This window comes from Thalassophryne amazonica, chromosome 2 (assembly GCF_902500255.1).
Source record: "Thalassophryne amazonica chromosome 2, fThaAma1.1, whole genome shotgun sequence".
NCBI classification, from domain to species: domain Eukaryota; kingdom Metazoa; phylum Chordata; class Actinopteri; order Batrachoidiformes; family Batrachoididae; genus Thalassophryne; species Thalassophryne amazonica.
This window is the reverse complement of record NC_047104.1, coordinates 110,872,507-110,898,838: the sequence shown is the minus strand read 5'-3', so window position 1 is coordinate 110,898,838 and position 26,332 is coordinate 110,872,507. Positions and strand designations below refer to the sequence as shown.

At 41.4% G+C, this 26,332-nt stretch overlaps 1 protein-coding gene across 1 annotated transcript in view; it reads left to right on the top strand.

Annotated features, from left to right (window-relative positions):
* The window catches only part of slc39a13 (solute carrier family 39 member 13), a 114,984-nt gene that overhangs the window by 14,484 nt on the left and 74,168 nt on the right, over positions 1-26,332 (top strand). The window contains exon 3 of the mRNA XM_034191801.1: positions 16,714-16,821. Within this exon, the coding sequence (XP_034047692.1) occupies positions 16,714-16,821 (108 nt within the window). The remainder of the gene's footprint in view (positions 1-16,713; positions 16,822-26,332) is intronic.

Sequence of the window (26,332 nt, the reverse complement as noted above, 5' to 3'; positions counted from 1 at the left end):
ATTTTGGATCGATTCAGAATCGTAATAAATAAGAATCGCGATTCGGATGTGAATCGATTTTTTTTTTTTTTTTTTTTTTTTTTTCCCGGCACCCCTAATATTCGTTTTGTAAATTGTGTCGGTAGCATGGCCCAAGTCTGATCTGCTTGAGGTTTCTTCTTCAAATCATCAGAGGGAGTTTTTCCTCAGCACTGTTGCCTGTGTGCTTACTCTAGGGGTTGGTAAATAGTCATCTGTGATACATACATATGTATGTATCACAGATGTATTTACATGCCAGTCTCTGGTCCTTTGACTCACCCACTGAATCAGGTACAATGTCAGAGGGTTGTTATTGTTTTCAAGACACTCGATCTTCAAACTTCAATTTGCCAGCTTCCCGCAGATTCATCATAGGAATTACATTTTTAGTGTGGCTTGGGGGCAGAAAAGTTTGAGCAAGTTTCATTGTACACTGTGACTGAAAATCTGAGTTAGCGTATGGTGACTGATTTGCCTCTGATCTGAGAAGCAGAAATCACCGTAAAAATCAGGTGTTCAGGTTTGTGTAAGAAAAACCTACGCCTGCTGTTTAACCCTCTGGGGTCTGAGGGCATTTTTTGGACAGTTCACTCGTCTGGCATAAATGTTTTATTATTGCTGTTAACAGCTCTCCCTCATCCCACAATCAAGTTTTATGTCTCACGTTTTTTCAGGACAACCTGTGCTTTCAGAATATATATGTTTTTGTTGTCTTTTATAAGTGTAATTAAGGTTTTCAATCAAAAATAGGCAAGGAAAAAACAAAGCAAAAAATAATTTTCCACACACATTTATTCAAAACACACAGCAAACTCTAATAAACAACTGTTTTGACACTTTATAAAGGTAATTTGAGGTCTTGTGTGAAAGACTGAACAACAAAAAGGTTCAAACAATAAACACAAATGCACATTTTGAACAATATATACAAAATGGTCTATGCGTTTTGTTGTCCATTGATATGGTAAACAGTGCTTTACGCAGAGAAAGCAACATAGTTATCCAGTAACATTCACATGCAAACTAGTGGAGCAATCCTGATAGATACACTCTTTGTTTGAGCACGTGAGATTGTCATCAGAGGCTCTCCGTCTGCTTCTGCTTTCACTGATCGCTGTGCGTAATGGCGCAGGGTACACTGAGTATGTACTAATAGTATGTACTCATTGGAGCACCCAGGGCCTATTCAGACGGGCCAACTAGTAACATATCACTCCTGAAAACGATCTTTGGCTTTTCACCTGAGGTAAATCTGCCCTATGATTGGATTTTGGAAAGCCATGTGACGGTGAACTCATCTCTGTGCTTGTTCTGTTAGACCTCAGTGCTGCTTTTGATACTGTTGACCATAAAATTTTATTACAGAGATTAGAGCATGCCATAGGTATTAAAGGCACTGCGCTGCAGTGGTTTGAATCATATTTGTCTAATAGATTACAATTTGTTCATGTAAATGGGGAATCTTCTTCACAGACTAAAGTTAATTATGGAGTTCCACAAGGTTCTGTGCTAGGACCAATTTTATTCACTTTATACATGCTTCCCTTAGGCAGTATTATTAGACGGTATTGCTTAAATTTTCATTCTTACGCAGATGATACCCAGCTTTATCTACCAATGAAGCCAGAGGACACACGCCAATTAGCTAAACTGCAGGATTGTCTTACAGACATAAAGACATGGATGACCTCTAATTTCCTGCTTTTAAACTCAGATAAAACTGAAGTTATTGTACTTGGCCCCACAAATCTTAGAAACATGGTGTCTAACCAGATCCTTACTCTGGATGGCATTACCCTGACCTCTAGTAATACTGTGAGAAATCTTGGAGTCATTTTTGATCAGGATATGTCATTCAATGCGCATATTAAACAAATATGTAGGACTGCTTTTTTGCATTTGCGCAATATCTCTAAAATTAGAAAGGTCTTGTCTCAGAGTGATGCTGAAAAACTAATTCATGCATTTATTTCCTCTAGGCTGGACTATTGTAATTCATTATTATCAGGTTGTCCTAAAAGTTCCCTAAAAAGCCTTCAGTTAATTCAAAATGCTGCAGCTAGAGTACTGACGGGGACTAGAAGGAGAGAGCATATCTCACCCATATTGGCCTCTCTTCATTGGCTTCCTGTTAATTCTAGAATAGAATTTAAAATTCTTCTTCTTACTTATAAGGTTTTGAATAATCAGGTCCCATCTTATCTTAGGGACCTCGTAGTACCATATCACCCCAATAGAGCGCTTCGCTCTCAGACTGCAGGCTTACTTGTAGTTCCTAGGGTTTGTAAGAGTAGAATGGGAGGCAGAGCCTTCAGCTTTCAGGCTCCTCTCCTGTGGAACCAGTTCCCAATTCAGATCAGGGAGACAGACACCCTCTCTACTTTTAAGATTAGGCTTAAAACTTTCCTTTTTGCTAAAGCTTATAGTTAGGGCTGGATCAGGTGACCCTGAACCATCCCTTAGTTATGCTGCTGTAGACGTAGACTGCTGGGGGGTTCCCATGATGCACTGTTTCTTTCTCTTTTTGCTCTGTATGCACCACTCTGCATTTAATCATTAGTGATCGATCTCTGCTCCCCTCCACAGCATGTCTTTTTCCTGGTTGTCTCCCTCAGCCCCAACCAGTCCCAGCAGAAGACTGCCCCTCCCTGAGCCTGGTTCTGCTGGAGGTTTCTTCCTGTTAAAAGGGAGTTTTTCCTTCCCACTGTAGCCAAGTGCTTGCTCACAGGGGGTCGTTTTGACCGTTGGGGCTTTACATGATTATTGTATGGCCTTGCCTTACAATATAAAGCGCCTTGGGGCAACTGTTTGTTGTGATTTGGCGCTATATAAAAAAATTGATTGATTGATTGATTGATCACACAGCTTCTATGAGGAGTATAAAGATGGCTGATGGCTGGCTCGAATGTCCGCAGCGTTAACATTTCAGCAAAAAAAAGTACGTTTCTAATATCATTCTAAAGTTATTTATATTTTAGTAAAGCGTGGTCTTAGCCGTCATATACGACGGCGTCGGCCCCAGAGGGTTAAAGGTTGAAAAAAAAGAAAAGAAAAATGAGTTGAAGTTGTTGTCATTTAGCCAGAAATGATGACTAAAGTTTACGTTAAGGCTATATTAATGTAACATGATATGCATAGAGAGCTGACTGTCACAGTTTGCATCTCACAGAAAGAAGCATATGCTTCTTACTATTTTACTGAACATTTAAAAAGAGTACTAGCAGGTAATTTAGATTTTAACCAAGTTTAGGTTCTGTATTTTCCAGTGTATAAGTCACACATTTTTGTTTTTTTTCCGAGCTTCAAGAGGTCCCTATTTGAGGCTTTGCCATTATACAGTTCTAGCAAGACTCAGCTTGACTCAATTTGACTTTTTTTTCTTGCTTTTCCATTAAGGATAGCACCTGGTGCTTGTTTTTGTATCTACTCTGGTGACATCAACAGACTGTTGGTCACTAATTAGTCTGAAAGCGTCGTTACTGGAAGAAACCATGATTTTTGCCACATCTGGGAGGGAATAAGAATTTCAGAGGACAGCCGTCTGAATACTCGGACTGCACTCCGACCCGCCTGGACTGATTCATGCACATGCCATGCGTGTGAGCCTCTGAATGCAGTACAAATGTAGGTGGAACACTGTAAGAGTACCTGGACAACTGCCAGAATGCAGTAAGAACAAATAATGCACTCACAAGCTGTACGATTGCAGTCCGATTGCTGTTCCAGCAGCACTCGATGTGCACTCATGGTGCGTTCTTGAACATTTGGAACATTCAGCCAGGGTTCATCGTGGTGAAAACATGCCAAACATCCCCACTTATGTGTTCTGAATTTCATTTTTACGCCATCCAGTTGCAGTCAGACTGCGGTCAGACATCACTTCGACCAGCGTTTAATATTTTTCCACCAATATTTTGAACTGTTTTGCTCATGTTCAAAACATTCGGGGCGGCTGCAAGACTGTGCCCGACTGGACTGCGCTCAAAATGTTGTCCGATGGCCATGAATGCACCTCGATGCCTCCTGAATGTGGGTAGAATTTTCATTCGGCTGGCATTCAGCCTCATTTAGCCTCTAGTGTGATGGGGCTATAACCACTAAATGCCATGGTGGTTGGGCCACTGTCAGTCACTTAAGGAAATGCTCCACATATTGTCCAAAAGAAATCCACATTTGAAACTAGAGTTGTGGAGCAGTGTTAATGGGTTCAAATTGTCCACTGATGATCCGTTGTCAGTTATCAAATGATGATCTGGAATATTCCCAAACAGCGGATTCCTCGCTGTGTACAGACACTCAAATAAAATCCAGTCCTTCGACCGATCACGAAATGGAGTTGTCTCAAGCACTTAAATGAAAATATTAGCAGAAACTGCTGACGTTCTAAAGATGTAGTGTGAAGGAAGGAGGAGGAGGAAAAAAGAGAAATGAAGTACTTCATTTTTAAGACAGTTTTTTTTTTTTGATGTGGAAGACCACACTCTTGAATAAAGAGAGTCTTCTTTGTCTTTCGGCTGTTCCCGTTAGGGGTCGCCACAGCAAATCAATCGTTTCCATCTCACCCTGTCCTCTGTATCTTCCTCTGTCACACTAACCACCTGCATGTCCTCTCAGCACATCCATGAACCTCCTCTTTGGTCTCCCTCTTCTCCTCCTGCCTGGTGGCTCCATCCTCAGCATCCTTCTCCCTATATACCCTGGGTCCCTCCTCTGCACATGTCCAAACCATCTCAATCTCGCCTCTCTGACTTTGTCTCCAAACCGTCCCACCTGAGCTGTCCCTCTGCTATGTTCATTCTTAATCTTGTCCATTCTTGTCACTCCCAAAGAGAATCTCAACATCTTCAGCTCTGCCACCTCCAGCTCTGCCTCCTGTCTTTTTGTTAGTGCCACTGTCTCTAAACCATACAACATAGCTGGTCTCACGACTGTTTTGTAAACTTTCCCCTTCACTCTTGCTGATATTCTTCGGTCACAAATCACTCCTGCCACCTTTCTCCACCCACTCCACCCTGCCTGCACTCTCTTCTTCACCTTTCTACCACACTCTCCATTACTTTGAACAGTTGACCCCAAATATTTAAACTCATCTACTTTCACCACTTCTACTCCTTGTAACTGCACTATTCCACTGGGCTCCCTTTCATTCACACACATGTACTCAGTCTTGCTTCTACTGACTTTCATTCCCCTTCTCTCCAAAGCATATCTCCACTTCTCCAGACTAGACTCAACTTGCTCTCTACTCTCACTACAGATCACAATGTCATCTGCAAACATCATAGTCCATGGGGACTCCTGTCTGATCTCATCTGTCAACCTGTCCATCACCACTGCAAACAAGAAAGGACTCAGAGCTGATCCTTGGTGTAATCCCACCTCCACCTTGAATGAGTCTGTCATTCCGACTGCGCATCTCACCGCTGTCACACTATTCTTGTACATGTCCTGCACTACCCTAACCAGTGATCTGACCACTTTTTTTAGTAACGAGTAATCTAACGCGTTAATCTTTCCAAATCAGTAATCAGATTAAAGTTACTTCTCCATGTCACTGTGCGTTACTATTATTTTTCATTGTGGGTCGATAGCAGCATTAAACTTGGTCCGTGGGCAGGAGGTCGGGGTTCGACTGAACTGCCCACTTTAAGCGAGCTGTGAGCTTTTAATCCGCGGTTTTTTGCAGCTGCTCGACTCGTCCTCACCTCTTAAAGCGCGGTGATCAGCACACCTGCACTGAGCTTTACAAAGACATTTTTATACTTTTTTTCCTCCTTTATTTAGAATTCTGAGCTGAGCCGCTCTGTATCTGCACGTTAAAACAGCTGATCCTCCGCGACGCGTCAACAATTAACACTATTTTCCACTCAAATGCACCTAAACTCTCTTTCTGAGGACCACATGATGTGAAAACACAATAAAACTTTCTTACCTGTAAATCTGGTCATGTTTTCTGCATAAATAAATGTTATCCATTCTTTGTGCTCAAACGCCAAAGCAGGGGCGAATCTAGATGGAATGGGGGCGTGGGGCAAGGATGTGCCCCCTCCCCCACAACACCCCTAGATTAAAGGTGCAATTTTGAAGCCGTTTTTTACTACAACTAATATTGCTTAAAATAATAATAATTTCGACAAGTAAAATGTTTAGAGAGAATTTAAATGTTAGAAAAATGTTAGAATTTAATAGTTACCTTTATAAACAATGTAGGCTCGAAATTGCAAGTTTTACTGTTACAGTGCTGTCAACAGTTAAATATGAGGTCAAGAAAGACGTCTTTATTTTACTTTTTATAAAACAAGTATTTATTTTCATTGAAGTCAAGAAAGGGTGACTATAAAGTGAGTTTTGGCAAAACAGGTATCATTGTCATGTTGAGGTGGCAGAGGGTTGTTGTCGGCAGCTGGGAAAAGTAACTAAAAAAGTAACTACTAATCTAACTTAGTTACTTTTACAATTGAGTAATCAGTAAAGTAACTAAGTTACTTTTACAATTGAGTAATCAGTAAAGTAACTAAGTTACTTTTTCAAAGTAACTGTGGCAACACTGACCCTAACGTACTTCTCTGTCACTCCAGACTTCCTCATACAATGCCACAACTCTTCTCTTGGCACCCTATCATAAGCTTTTTCTAAGTCCACAAACACACAATGTAACTCTTTCTGTCCTTCTCTGTACTTTTCCAACAGTATTCTCAGAGCAAACATTGCATCTGTAGTGCTCTTTCTCGGCATGAAACCATATTGCTGCTCACAGATCTTCACCTGTTTAAGCCTAGCTTCTACTACTCTATCCCATAACTTCATGCTGTGGCTGATCAGCTTTATGCCTCTGTAGTTACTGCAGCTCTGCACATCACCCTTGTTCTTGAAAATAGGAACCAGCACACTTTGTCTCCACTCCTCAGGCATCCTCTCACTTTCCAAGATTTTATTAAACAATTTGCTTAGAAACTCTACTGCCATCTCTCCTAGACATTTCCATGCCTCCATTGGAATGTCACCTGGACCAACTGCCTTTCCACTCTTCATCCTCTTCATAGCAGCCCTCACGTCGTCCTTGCTAATCTCTTTTACTTCCTGATTTACTCTTACCACATCATCCAGCCTTTTCTCTCGCTCATTTTCTTTATTCATCAACTCTTCAGAATATTCCCTCCACCTTCTCAGCACACACTCCTCACTTGTCAGCACATTACCATGTGCATCTTTTACCACCCTAACCTGCTGCACATCCTTTCCAGCTCTGTCCCTTTGTCTGGCCAATCGGTACAAGTCCTTTTTCTCCTTCCTTACTATTCAACTTCTTGTACAGCTCGCAATATGCCTTTTCCTTTGCTTTTGCCACTTCTCTTCTCGCCTTACGCTGCATCTCCTTGTACTCCTGTCTACTTTCTTCATCTCTCCGACTATCCCAAAACGTTTTCGCCAACCTCTTTCTCCTTATGCTTTCCTGGACCTCTTCATTCCACCACCAAGTCTCCTTGTCTTCCTTCCACTGTCCAGATGTCATACCCAGTACTGCCCTAGCTGTCTCCCTCACCACATCTGCAGTACTTTTCCAGTTGTCCAAAATTGCTTCCCCTCCAACCAGTGCTTCTCTCACCTGCTCGCTAAATTTCACACAACAGTCTTCCTCCTTCAGCTTCCACCATCTGATCCTTTGTTGAGCTCTCACTCTCTTCTTCTTCTTCTTTACCTCTAAAGTCATCCTACAAACAGCCATCCTATGCTGTCTAGTGACACTCTCTCCTGCTACCACCTTACAGTCTGTGATTTCTTTTAACTTGCATCTCCTATAAAGAATGTAGTCCACCTGTGTGCACCTTCCTCCACTCTTATATGTTACCCTGTGCTTCTCCCTTTTCTTAAAGTAGGTATTCACCACAGCCATTTCCATCCTTTTTGCAAAATCAACTACCATCTGTCCTTCCCCATTCCTATCCTTGATACCATATCTACCCATTACTTCCTCATCACCTCTGTTCCCTTCACCAACATGCCCATTGAAGTCTGCTCCTATCACCACTCTTTCATGCTTGGGCACACTCTCCACCACCTCATCTAACACACTCCAGAAATCTTCTTTCTCCTTCATCTCACAACCTACCTGTGGGGCATATGCACTGATGATATTCATCATCACCCCTTCAATTTCCAACTTCACACTCATCACCCTGTCAGACACTCGCTTAACCTCCAACACACTTTTAACATACTCTTCCTTTAAAATGACCCCAACACCATTTCTCTTCCTGTCCTCACCATGGTACAACAACTTGTACCCACCGCCGATGCTCCTGCTCTTACTTCCCTTCTACTTGGTCTCTTGCACACACACAATATGTCTACCTTTCTCCTCTCCATCATATCAGCCAGCTCTCTCCCTTTACCAGTCATACTACCAACATTCAAAGTCCCCACTCTCATTTCCACCCTTCTAGTTTTCTTCTTCTCCCGCTGTTCGTGGCAACGTTTTCCTCCTCTTCTTCGTCGTCTTCGCCCAGCAGTAGCCCAATTTCCACCGGCACCCTGTTGGGCAATAGCACCGGTGGCGGACGTTGTTAACCCGGCCGCGACCGATCCGGTATGGGAATTCGATTCTGAGTCTGCATAGTTGGGTTGGCTTGTTTTACGCCGGATGCCCTTCCTGATGCAACCCTCCTCATTTATCCGGGCTTGGGACCGGCACTCAGAATGTACTGGCTGCACACCCCATGTGGCTGAGTTGAATAAAGAGAGTGAGTTTTATTATTAATAATATTCTATTTGAAAGAAAATGTTTTTGGACTATGTGGAACTACAAAGATGGCTCTTGTAAGAGCAAACAATAAAGTAACAGTGAGTTTACTATCTTTTGCAAATGTACAACAAGAGTTTTCAAACATTTAATTGCATTGCACATTTGCCATACATATGATCATCTGTTCAGTGGCATAAAGAAGCAGTTTCTTGCTTTTTGATTAGTATAGTGACATTAATTCAGGGCTGTGTAAACTCCTCGGAGCCGAGGAATTCCATGGATTTCATCATGGCGAGGAGGGGGGTGGGCTGTTAGTGTTGTACTCTGTAATTGTGATCGTCAGTGAGTTTTTAAAATGCCTATCGAAAAGCGTTTCCTTTTTTTTACGACATCATGCAAGTTTTATGAGTCCGCGGACACTGATCTGTGTGCTACAGACACAAACCAGTGTCCTTGGATCCGCGGAACTTCACGGAGGAAAAATGCCTCTAATAGCATAGCTGTTGCGACAGTTGTCGTCAAGCGAGACTGGTTGGTTGCTGCAGCGGCGCTGTGTGGCTCCTGCAAGACGCTTAAGCTAAACATAGGATGTGGACATCGCAAACTTTTAGAACTCTCAAGTTTTTAAAAGAAGAATTTTGCAGCATGTCTGTGTCACGGAGCGACATGAGACAGAGGGAAGATGGCAAGAAAGATGGTTTGAAAAAGTTTGATAAGGACAAGAATCTGTGGAATTGTCGCTGGCTTCATGAACACATCTGAAAGATAAACGGGAAAAGCGAACTGTACCATCAAGAATTTTTCTCTCCCTGGAAAATAAACATTGTGCTGTTCAAACGGATTATGTGACTCTTTTTTATTATTAATCTAGACTTTCTTTCATTGAAAAAATACATTCTGGCTTTGAATGGATTTACATGTATTTACACAAGAACGTAAATGAGTTTTTATTAATGCAGACTTTTTTTCATGGGAAAAAAGACACTGGATTTGAGTGGATTTACAGGAATTTACACAAGAATATGTGAGTTTTTTTACTATAAGCTGCGTTATTGATATTTTACCATGATTTTCAAAATATTCTCCGAGCTTTAGCTGTGGTTTTTGAAATGCTTTAACAGTCTTTTCAGTCTTTATGAATTTCATGTAGTTTATTTGTTCAGAGTTAATGCATAATTTGGTTTACAATTAAAAGGAAAATCATTCCAGTTCCTACTTCCACGTCATATTCTGTTATTTCAACATTATCAGTGACAGTTCAAATGAAAGGTTGAATCTAGGGTCATTTAAATATGCACTTCTTTTGAGATTTTCTTCTTCCAGGAGATGCTGAAAATGTCATTAGATACTAAATTAATTTGGCTCGACCCCCTGCAAACTTTCCTCAGATTTCACAATTTTCATTTCACAGCCCTGTTAATTGGCTCATTAGCTGTCCTCCTTAATACTATGTGAGCATTATAAATAAATAACGTGGCGATTAAATCTGTTTTGCTTGTTGTTGCATGTGGGTCAGCCTATAGGCAGTATAGGTGCTCAGGGTGGGGTCCATCCAGTAGGAGGTGCCACAAATGAGGGAAAAAATAGTCAGTTTTTACTATTCTTATACTACAACTAGTTAATACTGTTTAATATAAAATAAATATAAGCCCATATTGATTTAACTGTATAGCAAAGCCTATTAAATAATAGTGATGATAATAGTTGCCTTGTCACCCCCCCCCCGCCCCGCCCCAATGTGTCTGATGATGAGCCCTTTTCGAAAAATGGCCCAAACTGTGTGGTGTCAGGTCACAATTAATTATGTGAATAACAAGTCAACAGTGAAAACTGCCGAAACTGTCTGGTCCCCAGGGAAGGAAAGAAGAAAAGAAGAGGAGGAAAAATGGGACCAAGACATAGGTACAGTAAAAATAATATCAATGTGGTCGACATAGGTGGTAAATCTGAGCACATTTTGATGGACCGCCTCAAGCCACCCCACCTGGATCTGGACAGACCCATGCCGCTTACATGTCTTCCTCCACAGCATCGCCCTCCTACTTGGCCTAGGCCCCTCCGGGGGTAGGCCTAGGGTTTCTTTACCAGGGACCTTACGCCACGGTGCCTCTGATGCTCCGGTGTGGAGGAGTCGTTGCAGCCAGGTTATTTGCCTGCCCCCTCAATGCACTTACATTTATTTTCATTTATGGGGAATTTTGTAATGTAATTCAAGATGTGATAGACATTGTGTATATAATTCATGGGTTGTCATTTGTGCTTAGTGTGTTCTGTGTTGTGCGTTTCACGATGTGCTGAGGTGTGTGCGGTGCTCATCAATGTGTTTCTCGTTCAGAGCTACAGGAATGCAATTTCTCTGATGTTTTCGCGCCGGAACTGCCGTGTTTTTAATGGGCCGACGTGGTGCCGAGCTGGTTTTGAAGTTGGTGGGTGTTTGAACCTGTGAGACAAAATAAAGATACGCCGTTGCGTTGTCGACGTAGGAAATTGTCAAGTCTTTTTCCATCCATCACAATTTCCACAGAACACTGTCATCTGGATGGGTATCCATTTAGCTAATTTATTTTTAATTTAAATTCACAAAGAAATGGAATCATTTGCAATAATACTAACTGAAGTTGGTAACTATTCAGAGAAAGTATGCATCATTGGCAGAAAAAGGAAAATATATATATATGAATCATAGTTTTTTTTTATTTGATCTCATGTAAGCTTTTATTATTACATAGGAAATTATTTAAACAGATTAATTTGTATGTCTTATTATAGTATGATATATTACGTTATGTGTGGTACCATTTAAAAAAAAAAAAAAAAAAAAAAAAAAAAAAAAAAATTAAGTATCACTGTATGCAACTTTTCTTGCAGTCAAAGACATACTTTTTACTTTGAAAAAATCATTTTCTAGGGTTATATCTTTCTAAGTAAGAATCGTGTGTTAAGAATCTAACAGAATGCACTAAAATGGGCCATTAAAAAAAAAAAAAAATAAATAAACAAATTCCCGTGTGTCATGCCCCCGGACCCCTAGAGACCTTCGCCCCTTCGGCACTCGTATTGTGTGGCCAACGGCAAAAAAGTTCCAGTCAAAAAAATGTTCCTACCAGCACCCATGCTTTGAGCATGCTTTTAACATGCATTGATCGTCAATGTCAGCGGCTGTTTACATTTTTATTGAAATGTCATGTGGTTAAATAAAAAGATAAAGTTTTCCCTTTTTCCCTGCTTGTAAAAGCTAAAAAAATGGTATAACATAGGTGTAAGCATTTTTGTTATTTGTGTCATAGTTCATGTTGTCTGTGTGTATACACTCAACAAAAATATAAATGCAACACTTTTGGTTTTGTTCCCATTTTGTATGAGATGAACTCAAAGATCTAAAATGTTTTCCACATACACAATATCACCATTTCCCTCAAATATTGTTCACAAACCAGTCTAAATCTGTGATAGTGAGCACTTCTCCTTTGTTGAGATAATCCATCCCACCTCACAGGTGTGCCATATCAAGATGCTGATTAGACACCATGATTAGTGCACACGTGTGCCTTAGACTGCCCACAATAAAAGGCCACTCTGAAAGGTGCAGTTTTGTTTTATTGGGGGGGGGGGATACCAGTCAGTATCTGGTGTGACCACCATTTGCCTCATGCAGTGCGACACATCTCCTTCGCATAGAGTTGATCAGGTTGTCAATTGTGGCCTGTGGAATGTTGGTCCAATCCTCTTCAATGGCTGTGCGAAGTTGCTGGATATTGGCAGGAACTGGTACACGCTGTCGTATACGCCGGTCCAGAGCATCCCAAACATGCTCAATGGGTGACATGTCCGGTGAGTATGCCGGCCATGCAAGAACTGGGACATTTTCAGCTTCCAAGAATTGTGTACAGGGGTGATTCTTTAACTACGGGCACTATTGGCCTTGTAAATGTAATTTCCACCACGCCATTGCCTTACAATATAAAGCGCCTTGGGGCAACTGTTTGTTGTGATTTGGCATTATATACATGTGCTCTGATGTCACTGTTTATCTCCATAGAAACTACCCAAACAATCTTTCATACAAACTGTTTAAAGGGACATTACAGTGTTGTGGTGGAAATTACGGCAATAGTGTGGGACAACTACATTTTGTTTAAAAAAAAATCACAACAGTTGTATGACATTGAATACCCCAATTATGTTTTGATTATTTTACTGATATTATATTCAGAGATATTTTAAAACATTAGAAAAAACCTTTCTTTACCATTCATTTTTATCATTGAGATCAAAAGTTTGGGTGTGGGACAAGCACAAAACGGCAATATTTGCATATAATGATGCTGAAAAAAGGTGAAAAAGTCATCATAGACTACTAGAACAAATTTCTTAACACACTTTCATTGTAAAGATACCTATAAAAGTGTGAAATTTCCCCTTTTTTCTGTTTTTCATACAATATGATCAAAGGACATAATAAGTGCCCATAGTCTAATCACCCACAGATCCTTGCAACATGGGGCCGTGCCTTATCCTGCTGCAACATGAGGTGATGTTCTTGGATGTATGGCACAACAGTGGGCCTCAGGATCTCGTCACGGTATCTCTGTGCATTCAAAATGCCATCAATAAAATGCACCTGTGTTCTTCGTCCATAACAGACGCCTGCCCATACCATAACCCCACCGCCACCATGGGCCACTCGATCCACAACATTGACATCAGAAAATCACTCACCCACATGACGCCACACACGCTGTCTTCCATCTGCCCTGAACAGTGTGAACCGGGATTCATCCGTGAAGAGAACACCTCTCCAATGTGCCAAATGCCAGCGAATGTGAACATTTGCCCACTCAAGTCGGTTACGATGACGAACTGGAGTCAGGTCGGGACCCTGATGAGGACGACGAGCATGCAGATGAGCTTCCCTGAGACGGTTTCTGACAGTTTGTGCAGAAATTCTTTGGTTATGCAAACCGATTGTTTCAGCAGCTGTCCGAGTGGCTGGTCTCAGACGATCTTGGAGGTGAACATGCTGGATGTGGAGGTCCTGGGCTGGTGTGGTTACACGTGGTCTGCGGTTGTGCGGCTGGTTGGATGTACTGCCAAATTCTCTGACACGCCTTTGGAGACGGCTTATGGTAGAGAAATGAACATTCAATACACGAGCAACAGCTCTGGTTGACATTCCTGCTGTCAGCATGCCAATTGCACGCTCCCTCAAATCTTGCGACATCTGTGGCATTGTGCTGTGTGATAAAACTGCACCTTTCAGAGTGGCCTTTTATTGTGGGTAGTCTAAGGCACACCTGTGCACTAATCATGGTGTCTAATCAGTATCTTGATATGGCACACCTGTGAGGTCGGATGGATTATCTCAGCAAAGGAGAAGTGCTCACTATCACAGATTTAGACTGGTTTGTGAACAGTATTTGAGGGAAATGGTGATATTGTGTATGTGGAAAAAGTTTTAGATCTTTGAGTTCATCTCATACAAAATGGGAGCAAAACCAAAAGTGTTGCGTTTATATTTTTGTTGAGTGTAGTTTGACTCTTTACTCACATCATTAACACCCTCAAATCTGCTGGGGCTCTGGCGCCTTCACGCGGCAGCATCTATTGCATTTGTGTGTGGTGGGGGGGGGGTTTACCTAGGGCGCCAAATTGGTTCGGGCCAGCACTGGTTACATGAATTGGTAAATCTGACTTATGCTCCGGTGCAACTTATATACAGCTTTTTTCCCCCCTCTCTTTTAAACTAGCATTTTTGGACAGGTTCGACTTATACTCTGGTGTGCCTGTGAAAAATGTGGTAGTTTACAAATTTTTCATCAGTGAATTTGAAAGATTATCATATAATAACAAATGTCTCATTTGTAAATGATTAAACTCTGTAAAGAAAACCTCTGTCTCTCTCTCTCTCTCTATCTATATGTAGTAGTGTTCAGAATAATTGTAGTGCTATGTGACTAAAAAGATGAATCCAGGTTTTGAGTATATTTCTTATTGTTACATGGGAAACAAGGTACCAGTAGATTCAGTAGATTCTCACAAATCCAGCAAGACCAAGCATTCATGATATGCACACTCTTAAGGCTATGAAATTGGGCTGTTAGTAAAAAAAAAGTACAAAAGGGGGTGTTCACAATAATAGTAGCATCTGCTGTTGATGCTACAAACTCACAACTATTATGTTCAAACTGCTTTTTTAGCAATCCTGTGAATCACTAAACTAGTATTTAGTTGTATAACCACAGTTTTTCATGATTTCTTCACATCTGCGAGGCATGGAGTCAACCAACTTGTGGCACCTTTCAGCTGTTATTCCACTCCAAGATTCTTTAACAACATTCCGCAATTCATTCACATTTCTTGGTTTTGCTTCAGAAACAGCTTTTTTGATGTCACCCCACAAGTTCTCAATTGGATTTAGGTCCAGGGGTTGAGCAGGCCACTCCAAAACATTAATTTTGTTGGTTTGGAACCAAGATTTTGCTTGTTTACTCATGTGCTTGGGGTCATGGTCTTGTTGAAACGCCCATTTCAAGGGCATGTCCTCTTCAGCATAAGGAAACATGACCTCCTCAAGTATTTTGACATATCCAAACTGATCCACGATACCTGGTATGCGATATATAGGCCCAACACCATAGTAGGAGAAACATGCCCATATCATGATGCTTGCACCACCATGCTTCACTGTCTTCACTGTGAACTGTGGCTTGAATTCAGAGTTTGGGGGTCATCTCACAAACTGTCTGCGGCCCTTGGACCCAAAAAGAACAATTTTACTCTCATCAGTCCACAAAATATTCCTCCATTTCTCTTTAGGCCAGTTGATGTGTTCTTTGGCAAATTGCAACGTCTTCTGCTCATGTCTTTTATTTAACAGAGGGACTTTGCGGGGGATACTTGCAAATAAATTAGCTTCACACAGGCGTCCTCTAACTGTCACAGCATTTACAGGTAACTCCAGACTGTCTTTGATCGTCCTGAAGCTGATCAGTGGGTGAGCCTTTGCCATTCTGGTTATTCTTCTATCCATTTTGATGGTTGTTTTCCGTTTTCTTCCACACGTCTCTGGTTTTTTGTCCATTTTAAAGCATTGGAGATTATTGTAGATGAACAGCCTATAATTTTTTGCACCTGCGTATAAGTTTTCCCCTCTCCAATCAACTTTTTAATCAAACTACGCTGTTCTTCTGAACAATGTCTTGAACGTCTCATTTTCCTCAGGCTTTCAAAGAAAAAAGCATGTTCAACAGGTGCTGGCTTCATCCTTAAATAGGGGACACCTGATTCACACCTGTTTGTTCCACAAAATTGACAAACTCACTGACTGAATGCCACACTACTATTATTGTGAACACACCCTTTTCTACTTTTTTTTTACTAATAGCCCAATTTCATAGCCTTAAGAGTGTGCATATCATGTATGCTTGGTCTTGTTGGATTTGTGAGAATCTACTGAATCTACTGGTACCTTGTTTCCCATGTAACAATAAGAAATATACTCAAAACCTGGGTTAATCTTTTTAGTCACATAGCACTACTATTATTCTGAGCACTACTGTGTGTATGTATGTGTATGTATGTATGTATGTATATATATATATATATATATATATATATATATATATATATTATCGGGTCAGCTTGAAGCATTTGACTTCTTAAGTGACCCTAACCACAGGAATGTGGTAGATGTATTTTAGACCGTAGGTTTTAAAGGACAACGCTGACAAATGACCCATTTCACAGAAAGGCTGAATCACAGACCTCATGGTGTGTATATATATATATATATATATATATATATATATATATTGTTGTTTTTTTTTTGTTTTGTTTTTTTTTAGGTCATGTCTGTGTTCTCAAGCTCAAATGAAGGCTGCATTGAAATGAATGGGGCTGTAAAGTTTACTGCTTATAACTTTACTCTTTACTTTTTTGTGTTTTCTCAGCTGGATGCCAGAAGCTGAAGCAACTTCTAAGCTTTGCAATTGGTGGCCTTCTTGGTGATGTCTTCCTTCACCTTCTTCCTGAGGCATGGGCACTGTCCAGCTCTTTAGGTGGGTGTTTTGCTGCCATTGTCATTATCATCATTATTATTATTATTATTATTGTCATGATTAGTGTTATACAGTAATATCTGGCTCCCTTAGGCCACACAGTACATGATGATAAGACACTTTAAATGAAAATTATTATATTGTTCATACTATTAAATGTACAACTCTAAATAAGAAAAGATTGGGACAGTATGGAATGTGTCTGTGTTAGGATGGGGAGTGGTGGGGGGGATTCACTGGGTGCAGATTTGCCCTGTGTCCCAAGGGTTAAAAAGAAGTCAGCAGGCTTCAGAGTCTTTTCCTGCCATGCTCCTACCTTGTGGAATAGCCTGCCTGTTGGGTATTAGATAGGCAACTTCTTAAAACCTATTTATTTATTCAAAGTGGCTATGGGTACATACATCCGTATCTTCTGCGGGACTGCTAAAGGTACGGAGCCACGCTGCGTTGAACACAGCAGCTGCTGCAGCAGGACGCCTCAGCTCAGTAGCTTGAACAGCACAGATCTGTGTAACTTTCAACTCTAATATTTGGGAATGTGTGTGTGTGTGTGTGTGTGTGTGTGTGTCAGAGTAAGTTTAATACTTTCCTGACAATTTAATGTAAATTAATTTTACTGGTTTGATATCCAGGTCAAAATGGCATTTTAACACGTATTTTGCGAGCATTTTTCTCAGTGTGTTCAGTCGAGCGTCCCCATTGAAAATGCATTAACATCCGTGTACTTCATCAATATTTTGTCCGGTTAGGAGACATCATGTCGCTGTCCATGAAGGGACGTGTGCAGCATTGGGAGTGCGCTCTCTAGTTCTCATATACAGCTCCATGGGGTCATGGACAATGTACGGATGAGTTTTGAAGCCTTGTCGGACCTTTAGCCGCATATGGTATGGGTACGAACATATTTGCGCATTCTGATTGGTCGGTAAGACACCCTCCGTATCTTTAGAACGGTCTCTGTAGATACGGGTCCGTACCCGTAGCCACAGCCTTATTTATTAGCTATCATTAGTTTTATGGTTTTTACCTTATTTCAGTTGTTTTTACTTATTGTACATTTTAATTGTTTTGTGGTTTTAATTTTGAGTTTGGGTGGCACGATGGCTTAGTGTTTAGCACTTCTGCCACACAGCAAGAAGGCTGTGGGATCGCTTTCCACCTGGTCCTTTCTGTGTGGACTGTGAAGGTTTTCCGTTTGCATGGGTTCCCTTTGTCCGCATAGGACATGGGCGTTGGGTGAATTGGAAACTTTAAATGGACCGTATGTATATGAACAAGTTTTTCTGTCTATAAGTGACTATGAGATAGACTGATGTCTTGTCCAGTGTGTACCCTGCCTCTCACCCTATGACTGCTGTGATAGGCCTCATGACCCCTGATTGGAGTAAGCGGCTATAGAAAATGAATGAATTTTGATTTTACTTGTTGATGTGGGAATGTTTGTTTAATGTTGTTCTGGAGCTATGTTGAACACTTTATTAATTTTTCTTCATTTAAAGTGCTTTATCCATTCTCCATATATAATGGAGCTGCATCACTATGGGCATCTGGTATAAAACCTGTTCAAAATCAACATGCACAGTAAATTTTGCAGAGTAAAATTTACTGTGCTGGAATAACATTTGGTCCCATTCCAAACGGAGTTAAATATACTCTACAGTGCTAAATCACCTCTATCACAGTGTAAAATTGACTCTTATTGCAGTAGAAACACTTGTTTTGACATATGGCAGAGCTGATTTCACTTTACAATAGAGTGTATGTTACTCTCTTTAGACTGGGACCAAATATTATCCCAGCAGAGTATATTTGACTCAGCAAAAGTTATTGTGTGGAGAGGTACCATGGATCTGCTGTGCTGACCTCGATTAAAAACAAGGGAGGCAGCCAAAGGGACTTACTTACTGTTATTACTACATTTTCTTTGATTTCTGTTCTGTTGCAGACAGTATGAACCCAAGATATTTCATGTTTTGCATGGTCAGCTTTATTTAATTTGTTAATATACATCCATAACTGCATTTAAGGTCTGCAAGGCATTCCAAAAAATTGGGACAGGAAAGATTGGGATAATGAGGTTTAAAAAAATGTATTGCAGGTGATAGTAATCAGTATTTGGTTGAAAAGCAGTATCCATAATATTCTGAGTCTTTGAGGAGCAAAGTTGGGCACGCAAATGCATGAAGAAAAAAAAAGAAAATCATCGAAATATTTAGAAAAACAATGTTCCTGAAAGAACGATCAGAAGAGATTTGCATATATTTCCCTTTACAGTGCATCATATCATTAAACATTTCAAGGAATTTCTGTGCATAAAGGGCAAAGGTGCAAGCCTAAACCCAGCACGTGTTCTCTGATCATTTAGATGGCACTGGGTCTAGAAGCGTCACTCATCATAGGGCTTTCAAATTGTTGTTTTTTTTTCTTTTTTTGAGTCGGTAGGGGTCAGGCTAAAGTAGCAAGGCACCAAAAACAATCATTTGTTGAGGTAATTCCATATCTGCTGTGGAGACACTTCATCACTTGGTATCCTTAATGCCATGGAATGGCAACAGTACAAGTGGTATGTGCTTTAGCTTCTCAACCTTTTTTTGAGATGTGTGACAGCCCTTAAATGCAGGAGTTGATGTGTATTTAGCAATGAAATGAAGTTGACCAGAAGAAAAAAAAATTCTTGGTTTCATAGGGTCAGCAATTAAATAAAAGCCGAAAAAACTCTAAGAATCACTGGCAGGGGTTGAAATAGTACGTGCATGTGCTAGTTTGTGCATGTATTATTCGAGCGGTGCACATAATTTTATACTGCACTAGCACTGGTGCAAGTAACTTTATCCAAGTTTTATCAACTATAAGCACCAGTGGAATGAACCAATAAAGGAATAAATAAGGGAAAAACAATTTCCAGTGTGTTGTCTTCGTCTTCCCCGCGTTTTATGACTCTCACACACGGAGTGAGTTGCTGTGCTCTATTTGTTGTGGAAAGCTGACAAACGTCGCCAGCGGTGCTGTCCCTGGGTTCACAACATCCTCATGAGACATTCCCAATTCAGGGAGTTTCATTATTTGCTGCAGTAGCTGCAGCAGTAGCTACAGTTTGAGGACCTCCTGTCCCGTTTGCGCGCGCACATATAAACTACGGAGCCCTGGAAGTGTCATTGCAAAATGCTTTGCATGTGGAGAGAATGTGCGCACATTTTATTATATTGTGCGCACATTTTATTAGAAATGGATGTGGTTAGGGTATATCATCATGGTTTGGGCGCACAAGGACATATAGAGAACTCTGGCTACCCAGCATGGCATCATCTAGAATTTAAGCACATTAAAAAGGATGCTGACGGCGAAGCATCTCCCCATCGTGAGGATGACAATTTAGGTTATATCATTCTGAACGAAAGGAAAACGTGCACGCATTTTATTATAATTCGAGGGCTCAATTAAAGGAAAATGTGTGCACCAAGCATCCAGCCCCTCTCCAGGAGTTGGTACCTGGTACCCAACTCCTGGAGAGGGGCTCCTGAATCCTCTGATTCAGGAGGAGCAGTGTGGTTTTCGTCCTGGTCGCAGCACACTGGACCAGCTCTACACGCTCCATCGGGTGCTCGAGGGTTCATGGGAGTTCGCCCAACCAGTCCACATGTGTTTTGTGGATCTGGAGAAGGCATTCGACCGTGTCCCTCGGGGCACCCTGTGGGGAGTGCTCCGGGAGTACGGGGTCCGGGGTCCTTTGTTAAGGGCTATCCGGTCCCTGTACGACCGCAGCAGGAGCTTGGTTCGCATTGCTGGTAGTAAGTCAAACCTGTTTCCAGTGCACGTTGGCCTCCGCCAGGGCTGCCCTTTGTCACCGGTTCTGTTCATTATTTTTATGGACAGAATTTCTAGGCGCAGCCAGGGTGTAGAGGGGGTCTGGTTTGGGAACCACAGAATCTCATCTCTGCTGTTTGCGGACGATGTGGTTCTGTTGGCTTCGTCAAATCAGGACCTTCAGCGTGCACTGGGGCGGTTTGCAGCCGACTGTGAGGCATCCGGGATGAAAATCAGCACCTCCAAATCCGAGGCCATGGTTCTCGACCGGAAAAAGGTGCTTTGCCCTCTTCAGGTCGGTGGAGTGTCCTTGCCTCAAGTGGAGGAGTTTAAGTATCTCGGGGTCTTATTCACGAGTGAGGGACGGATGGAGCGTGAGATCGATAGACGGATCGGTGCAGCGTCTGCAGTGATGCGGTTGCTGTATCGGACCGTCGTGGTGAAGAGAGAGCTGAGTAGGGGGCAAAGCTCTCGATTTACCGATCAATCTGTGTTCCGATCCTCACCTATGGTCATGAGATTTGGCTCATGACCGAAAGAACGAGATCGCGGGTACAAGCGGCCGAGATGAGTTTCCTCCGCAGGGTGGCTGGGCGCTCCCTTAGAGATAGGGTGAGGAGCTCGGTCATTCGGGAGGAGCTCGGAGTCGAGCCGCTGCTCCTCCACGTCGAAAGGAGTCAGTTGAGGTGGCTTGGGCATCTTTTCCGGATGCCCCCTGGACGCCTCGCTGGAGATGTATTCCGGGCACGTCCCATTGGGAGGAGGCCCCGGGGAAGACCCAGGACACACTGGAAGGATTACATCTCTCGGCTGGCTTGGGAACGCCTTGGGGTTCCCCCGGAGGAGCTGGGGGAGGTGTGTGTGGATCGGGAGGTCGGGGTGGCTTTGCTTGAGCTGCTGCCCCCGCGACCCGACTCCGGATAAAGCGGAAGAAAATGGATGGATGGATGGATGGATGTGTGCACCAATTAACATGGCCAGAAAAAAAAATATCACTTTAAGTTATCTCTCCCGGGTTCCGTATGTTCTTGCGCGCACGTGGGGAAAAAATAAACTGTCTGCCACTGCTGCTGCTCTCCCCTCAAACTCACCCCAGATAGAAATAGTCTGACACATCAGAGGAGGAGTTTTAAGGTTGATATAAGACTGACTTTTGGTTGTGCAAGTAACTTTTTTTTTTTGGTGCAAGTAATTTTTTTGTTAATAGCACCAGTGCAAGTAGGTTAAAAAATGTATTTCAACCCCTGACTGGTTTTTGCATTTTATATTGTGTCCCAACCTTTTCTGATTGTGTGTTGTAGGATTATTTTTGGCTGAGGCTGTAGAAAATTAAAGGAGATGTTGGTGTAAAAGTGAAAACACAGCTTTGTCCAAACAATAGGAAAGCCAGATCACTAAATACTTGTCAGAATAGGGCACCTCAGTCTCATTTGAACCCTGCATGATATCGTGGGATTTGGCCACTTATGGGGGACCTCCGCTCCCATTGTGCAATATATACACAGCATAACTTCACACAGAAAAATGGTGTACTGTTTTGTTTTTGGCTACAGTCACCGAAGTAGTCGCGAAAAGTGTTTTTTTTTCTTTTTTTGGTTCCCAGTGGAGAAGGTAGGACGAAGCGAGTGGGAAGTTGTCGCGTCAGTAAGTGTTAGCCTACACAGCTAACCAGAGAGCCGCGTTCTCTCAAAACTGCCTCGATATGTTTGTGCGCCGGGTCATAAACAAACTGCAGCACGTGTCCACTTTCCAACACATCATCTTTTTTTCTTTGCATTTTCACTTTGTTTGGCCAAAAACCCAGAGAAAAGGCTGTATTTTTTCCCATGAAGTAGATAAATTACATCATATGCATCATATTTTACCCCTTTACCGCCCGCCCTCAAACAAGACTGCGGTGCCCATTTGGAAGTTGCTAACAAGAGATATATTTGTCCTTTAAGGAACAAGGATTTTTTATTTATTTTTTATTTTTTGGAGCAGTCTGCTTCTAACATCATATACATAAACATGGGTTCGTGGAATCTGTATTACAACAGCTTCAGTAACAGATCAGACTTTGTTCAAGTATGTTGATGGAAATAAATGGAGCAATCAATACTGTACATGTTTTCTGTACATACCACTCTGGTATGAGTCAACACCTGGAGCTTGCCATTATATGTGCTTCCACGTATTTAATGTTGCATTTTCTACTGTAGTGTCTGTGTGCATACATTGGGGTGGTGGCGGGAGGGTCTGACACCTCCTTTCTCTAAAGATCGAGATCACGGTGTTAGACTTTGACTTGATAGCCATTGCTCATCACAGGAGAAAGATCACTTCAAGGAACACACTTAAACACGAGACACATTCAGACAGACAGTGACAGTATGAAGAAGCTACATATAATAAAAGGGTGGCTTTCTGGGCCAAAAAGGAAATCTTATTGGAAATGCCTTATGTTGTGGTAGAAATTTTCATTGTTGTGAGTCTTCTGGAAATTGGCAGAAGACTGTTTTGTTTTTTTTTTGTTTTTTTTTTTCTTCTTCTTTCTTTTGTTTTTTCTGCCTATGACAAAATTTTCCTTCCCCGCTTGTGGCACAATCCTGGTCAGATTTTCATTAGATATTTCTCGGAACAATGAATTGTTTGTAACATAGACTACGTTTACATACAGCCAATAACCCTTTCATAACCCTTTCATAACTGGAATATTAGCAATAACCTGGTTGCGCACGGCGATGTAAACACCCGCAAAAACCTGAATATGTTCATATTCCGGTTTTAAAAACCCGAATATGACCCCTGGGTTACTCCTTTTCTAACCCAAATATCAGGTCATATAAACGCGCATCGGAATATCCCCATAGAAAGGAACATTATTTTTTGTTCTGCGCATGTCCTATCCGCAAGGAATCTTGGTCTTTTGAGTACGGCAACTACTTGTATGTGGCGCACGCAACCCACCGGACACCACAGAAGCAGAGGTAAACAAGCATGGGGAAATCCAGACGCGGCAGCACAGCACCACACTTTTGGAGCAAGGAGGAAACCGAGTACTTCATTAGTATCGTGAAAGACATGAATATAATGTCTTTTATTGACGGTAGAAAGTACCGAGATAGCGACATTTACAAGAAGGTGGCCAAAAAGTTACGCAAAGCAGGATTTGCACGAACGCCAGACCAAATCAAGCACCGGTGCAAGACGTGCGTCGCTGTTTAGATGGGGATATTCCAAATGATACCAATGACCATGTATACAGGAGTAACTCTGTCTGCTTAAGCATGTAAACAGGTTATTTCTGGAATATTGACCTTATCCCAAATATTAACGGCATGTAAACATAGCCAGTGATTGGAAATAGTGGAAAGGAAGCCTCACATTTTCACATCTTCATCCGAAACATCCAAGACTGAAAAATAAGTGTAACATACAATCCCATTCATCAAGAGTTGGTGATTGTACAGGCAGAAGCCAATGAGCGATGTCGTTGCAGATTTTGCCATAAACTCTGTGGCATTCTGAAAACATCCGCATTGTGTTGGTGAACTACAAAGCAAATCATGGCTGGAAACTTTCTGCAATAGGTAGACAAATTAAAGTGTGACACTTTCATCAAGAATAAATTTAAGTGGGCTTGCTTAGATGGAAATGGCAGTATTTGTCCATGTCTGATGCCGAGACCCTGATCCATGCTTTTTTCTTCCAGATTGGATTATTGTAATGTCCTATTTTCAGGGTTACCGCAGTCCAGTATTAGGGGTCTCCAATTAGTTCAGAATCCTGCTGCCAGACTTTTGACATGGAGTAGAAAGTTTGACCACATCACACCTGTTCTGGCATCTCTCCATTGGCTGCCTGTCTCTGTGAGATCAGATTTTAAGGTTCTGCTATTGGCCTATAAAATTGTTCATGGACTGGCACTAATCTACCCAGTTCATCTGGTTAAACCCTATGTACTGGCCTGGGCTTTGCGCTCACAGGATGCAGGACTACTTTGTGTTTGGAGGGTGAAGAAAATGTCTGTGGGTCAAAGAGCCTTCTCATCTTGTGCCCCAGTCCTATGGAATGGTCTCCCAGTGTCAATAAGATAGACTGATACTGTGGAGATATTCAAGTCAAGACTCAAGACACATCTGTTTCATCAGTGGTATGGTTAGAGCGTTGCATCCTTTTAAATTCTTTTTCAATTTTATTCTTTTATTTTTTAATTTTTTTTATTTTATTCTTTTATTTTTTGATCTTTTGTGTTTTTTTTTTTTTATTGTTTTTGAACTGTTTGTGTGAAGTGCCTCGGGGCGACGCTGTCGTGAGTTGGCGCTTTTATAAATTGAAATTGATTCTAGCCCGCCCCAACCCCATTGTATATATGAAAAAATAACCCTCCAGTAAGTCTTACATCTTATTATATTACATTGTTGATGGCACAGACAGCAGTATTCTCCATGAATTTGTCATTTGACATGATACCAGTTATTTCACACAGTTCTATCAGACACCATCTTCATGCAAACTAGATCTTTACTTTAGTTTCTTCTGCTACACGGAGATGAAATATTCATGTTGAATTTTTTTTTAACATTCTTGTAGAAATCAAATGTGGAAAACCTTTTTTTGCATTGTTTTGCACTACGCGTAAATTGTAAGTAGCCCCAAAATGCTTACGTCAGAATGAGGTGGAAAATATGTTATTACCTTTCCCACTGATGTAAGTGAATACCAATAATAAAATTTAAACCCAAATCAGTGTTGCTGAGGACTGAAAGTGATGTTGGTGAGTATTAATTAATGGTAGGTACAACTTTGTCAGATCTTTATTGATATTACACTATCAGTTGTGTTCTAAAAGCACAATCAAACATTTGGATAAGTGTAGGGATGGAACCATAAATATCAACAAATATGTGGTTTTATGAAATGATGATAATAATAATAATAATACCATATTCTAATGCATGTGACAGATTATTATAGGCGCATCATCTTGTCAATGGGAAAATATGCTCTTTATGATTAAAATGGGCAAGAAAATTGGATCAAGAAATACCTCTCATTTAGCTTATATATTTCATCAAATTGCAACAAATTGCATGTGATATTTCAAACTTTTCCATGAGAGGTCCAACAGACCCCCCTCTATGCGCTGCAGCCTTTGCAAGGTAATGAACAAAATTTTCAGGCTTCCCCCCTTGTTGTAAATATTTGTTGATCATGGGGGCAACTGTTTGTTGTGATTTGGCGCTATATAAAAAAAAAGTTGAAGTTGAAGTTGATCATACAGAAGGACTCAAAAATGATGAGGAAAACTGTGGTCTTTTTAATTGCTCAGATGTATGTGACATAATCAATCAATCAATCAATTTTTTTATATAGCGCCAAATCACAACAAACAGTTGCCCCAAGGCGCTTTATATTGTAAGGCAAGGCCATACAATAATTATGTAAAACCCCAACGGTCAAAATGACCCCCTGTGAGCAAGCACTTGGCTACAGTGGGAAGGAAAAACTCCCTTTTAACAGGAAGAAACCTCCAGCAGAACCAGGCTCAGGGAGGGGCAGTCTTCTGCTGGGACTGGTTGGGGCTGAGGGAGAGAACCAGGAAAAAGACATGCTGTGGAGGGGAGCAGAGATCAATCACTAATGATTAAATGCAGAGTAGTGCATACAGAGCAAAAAGAGAAAGAAACAGTGCATCATGGGAACCCCCCAGCAGTCTACGTCT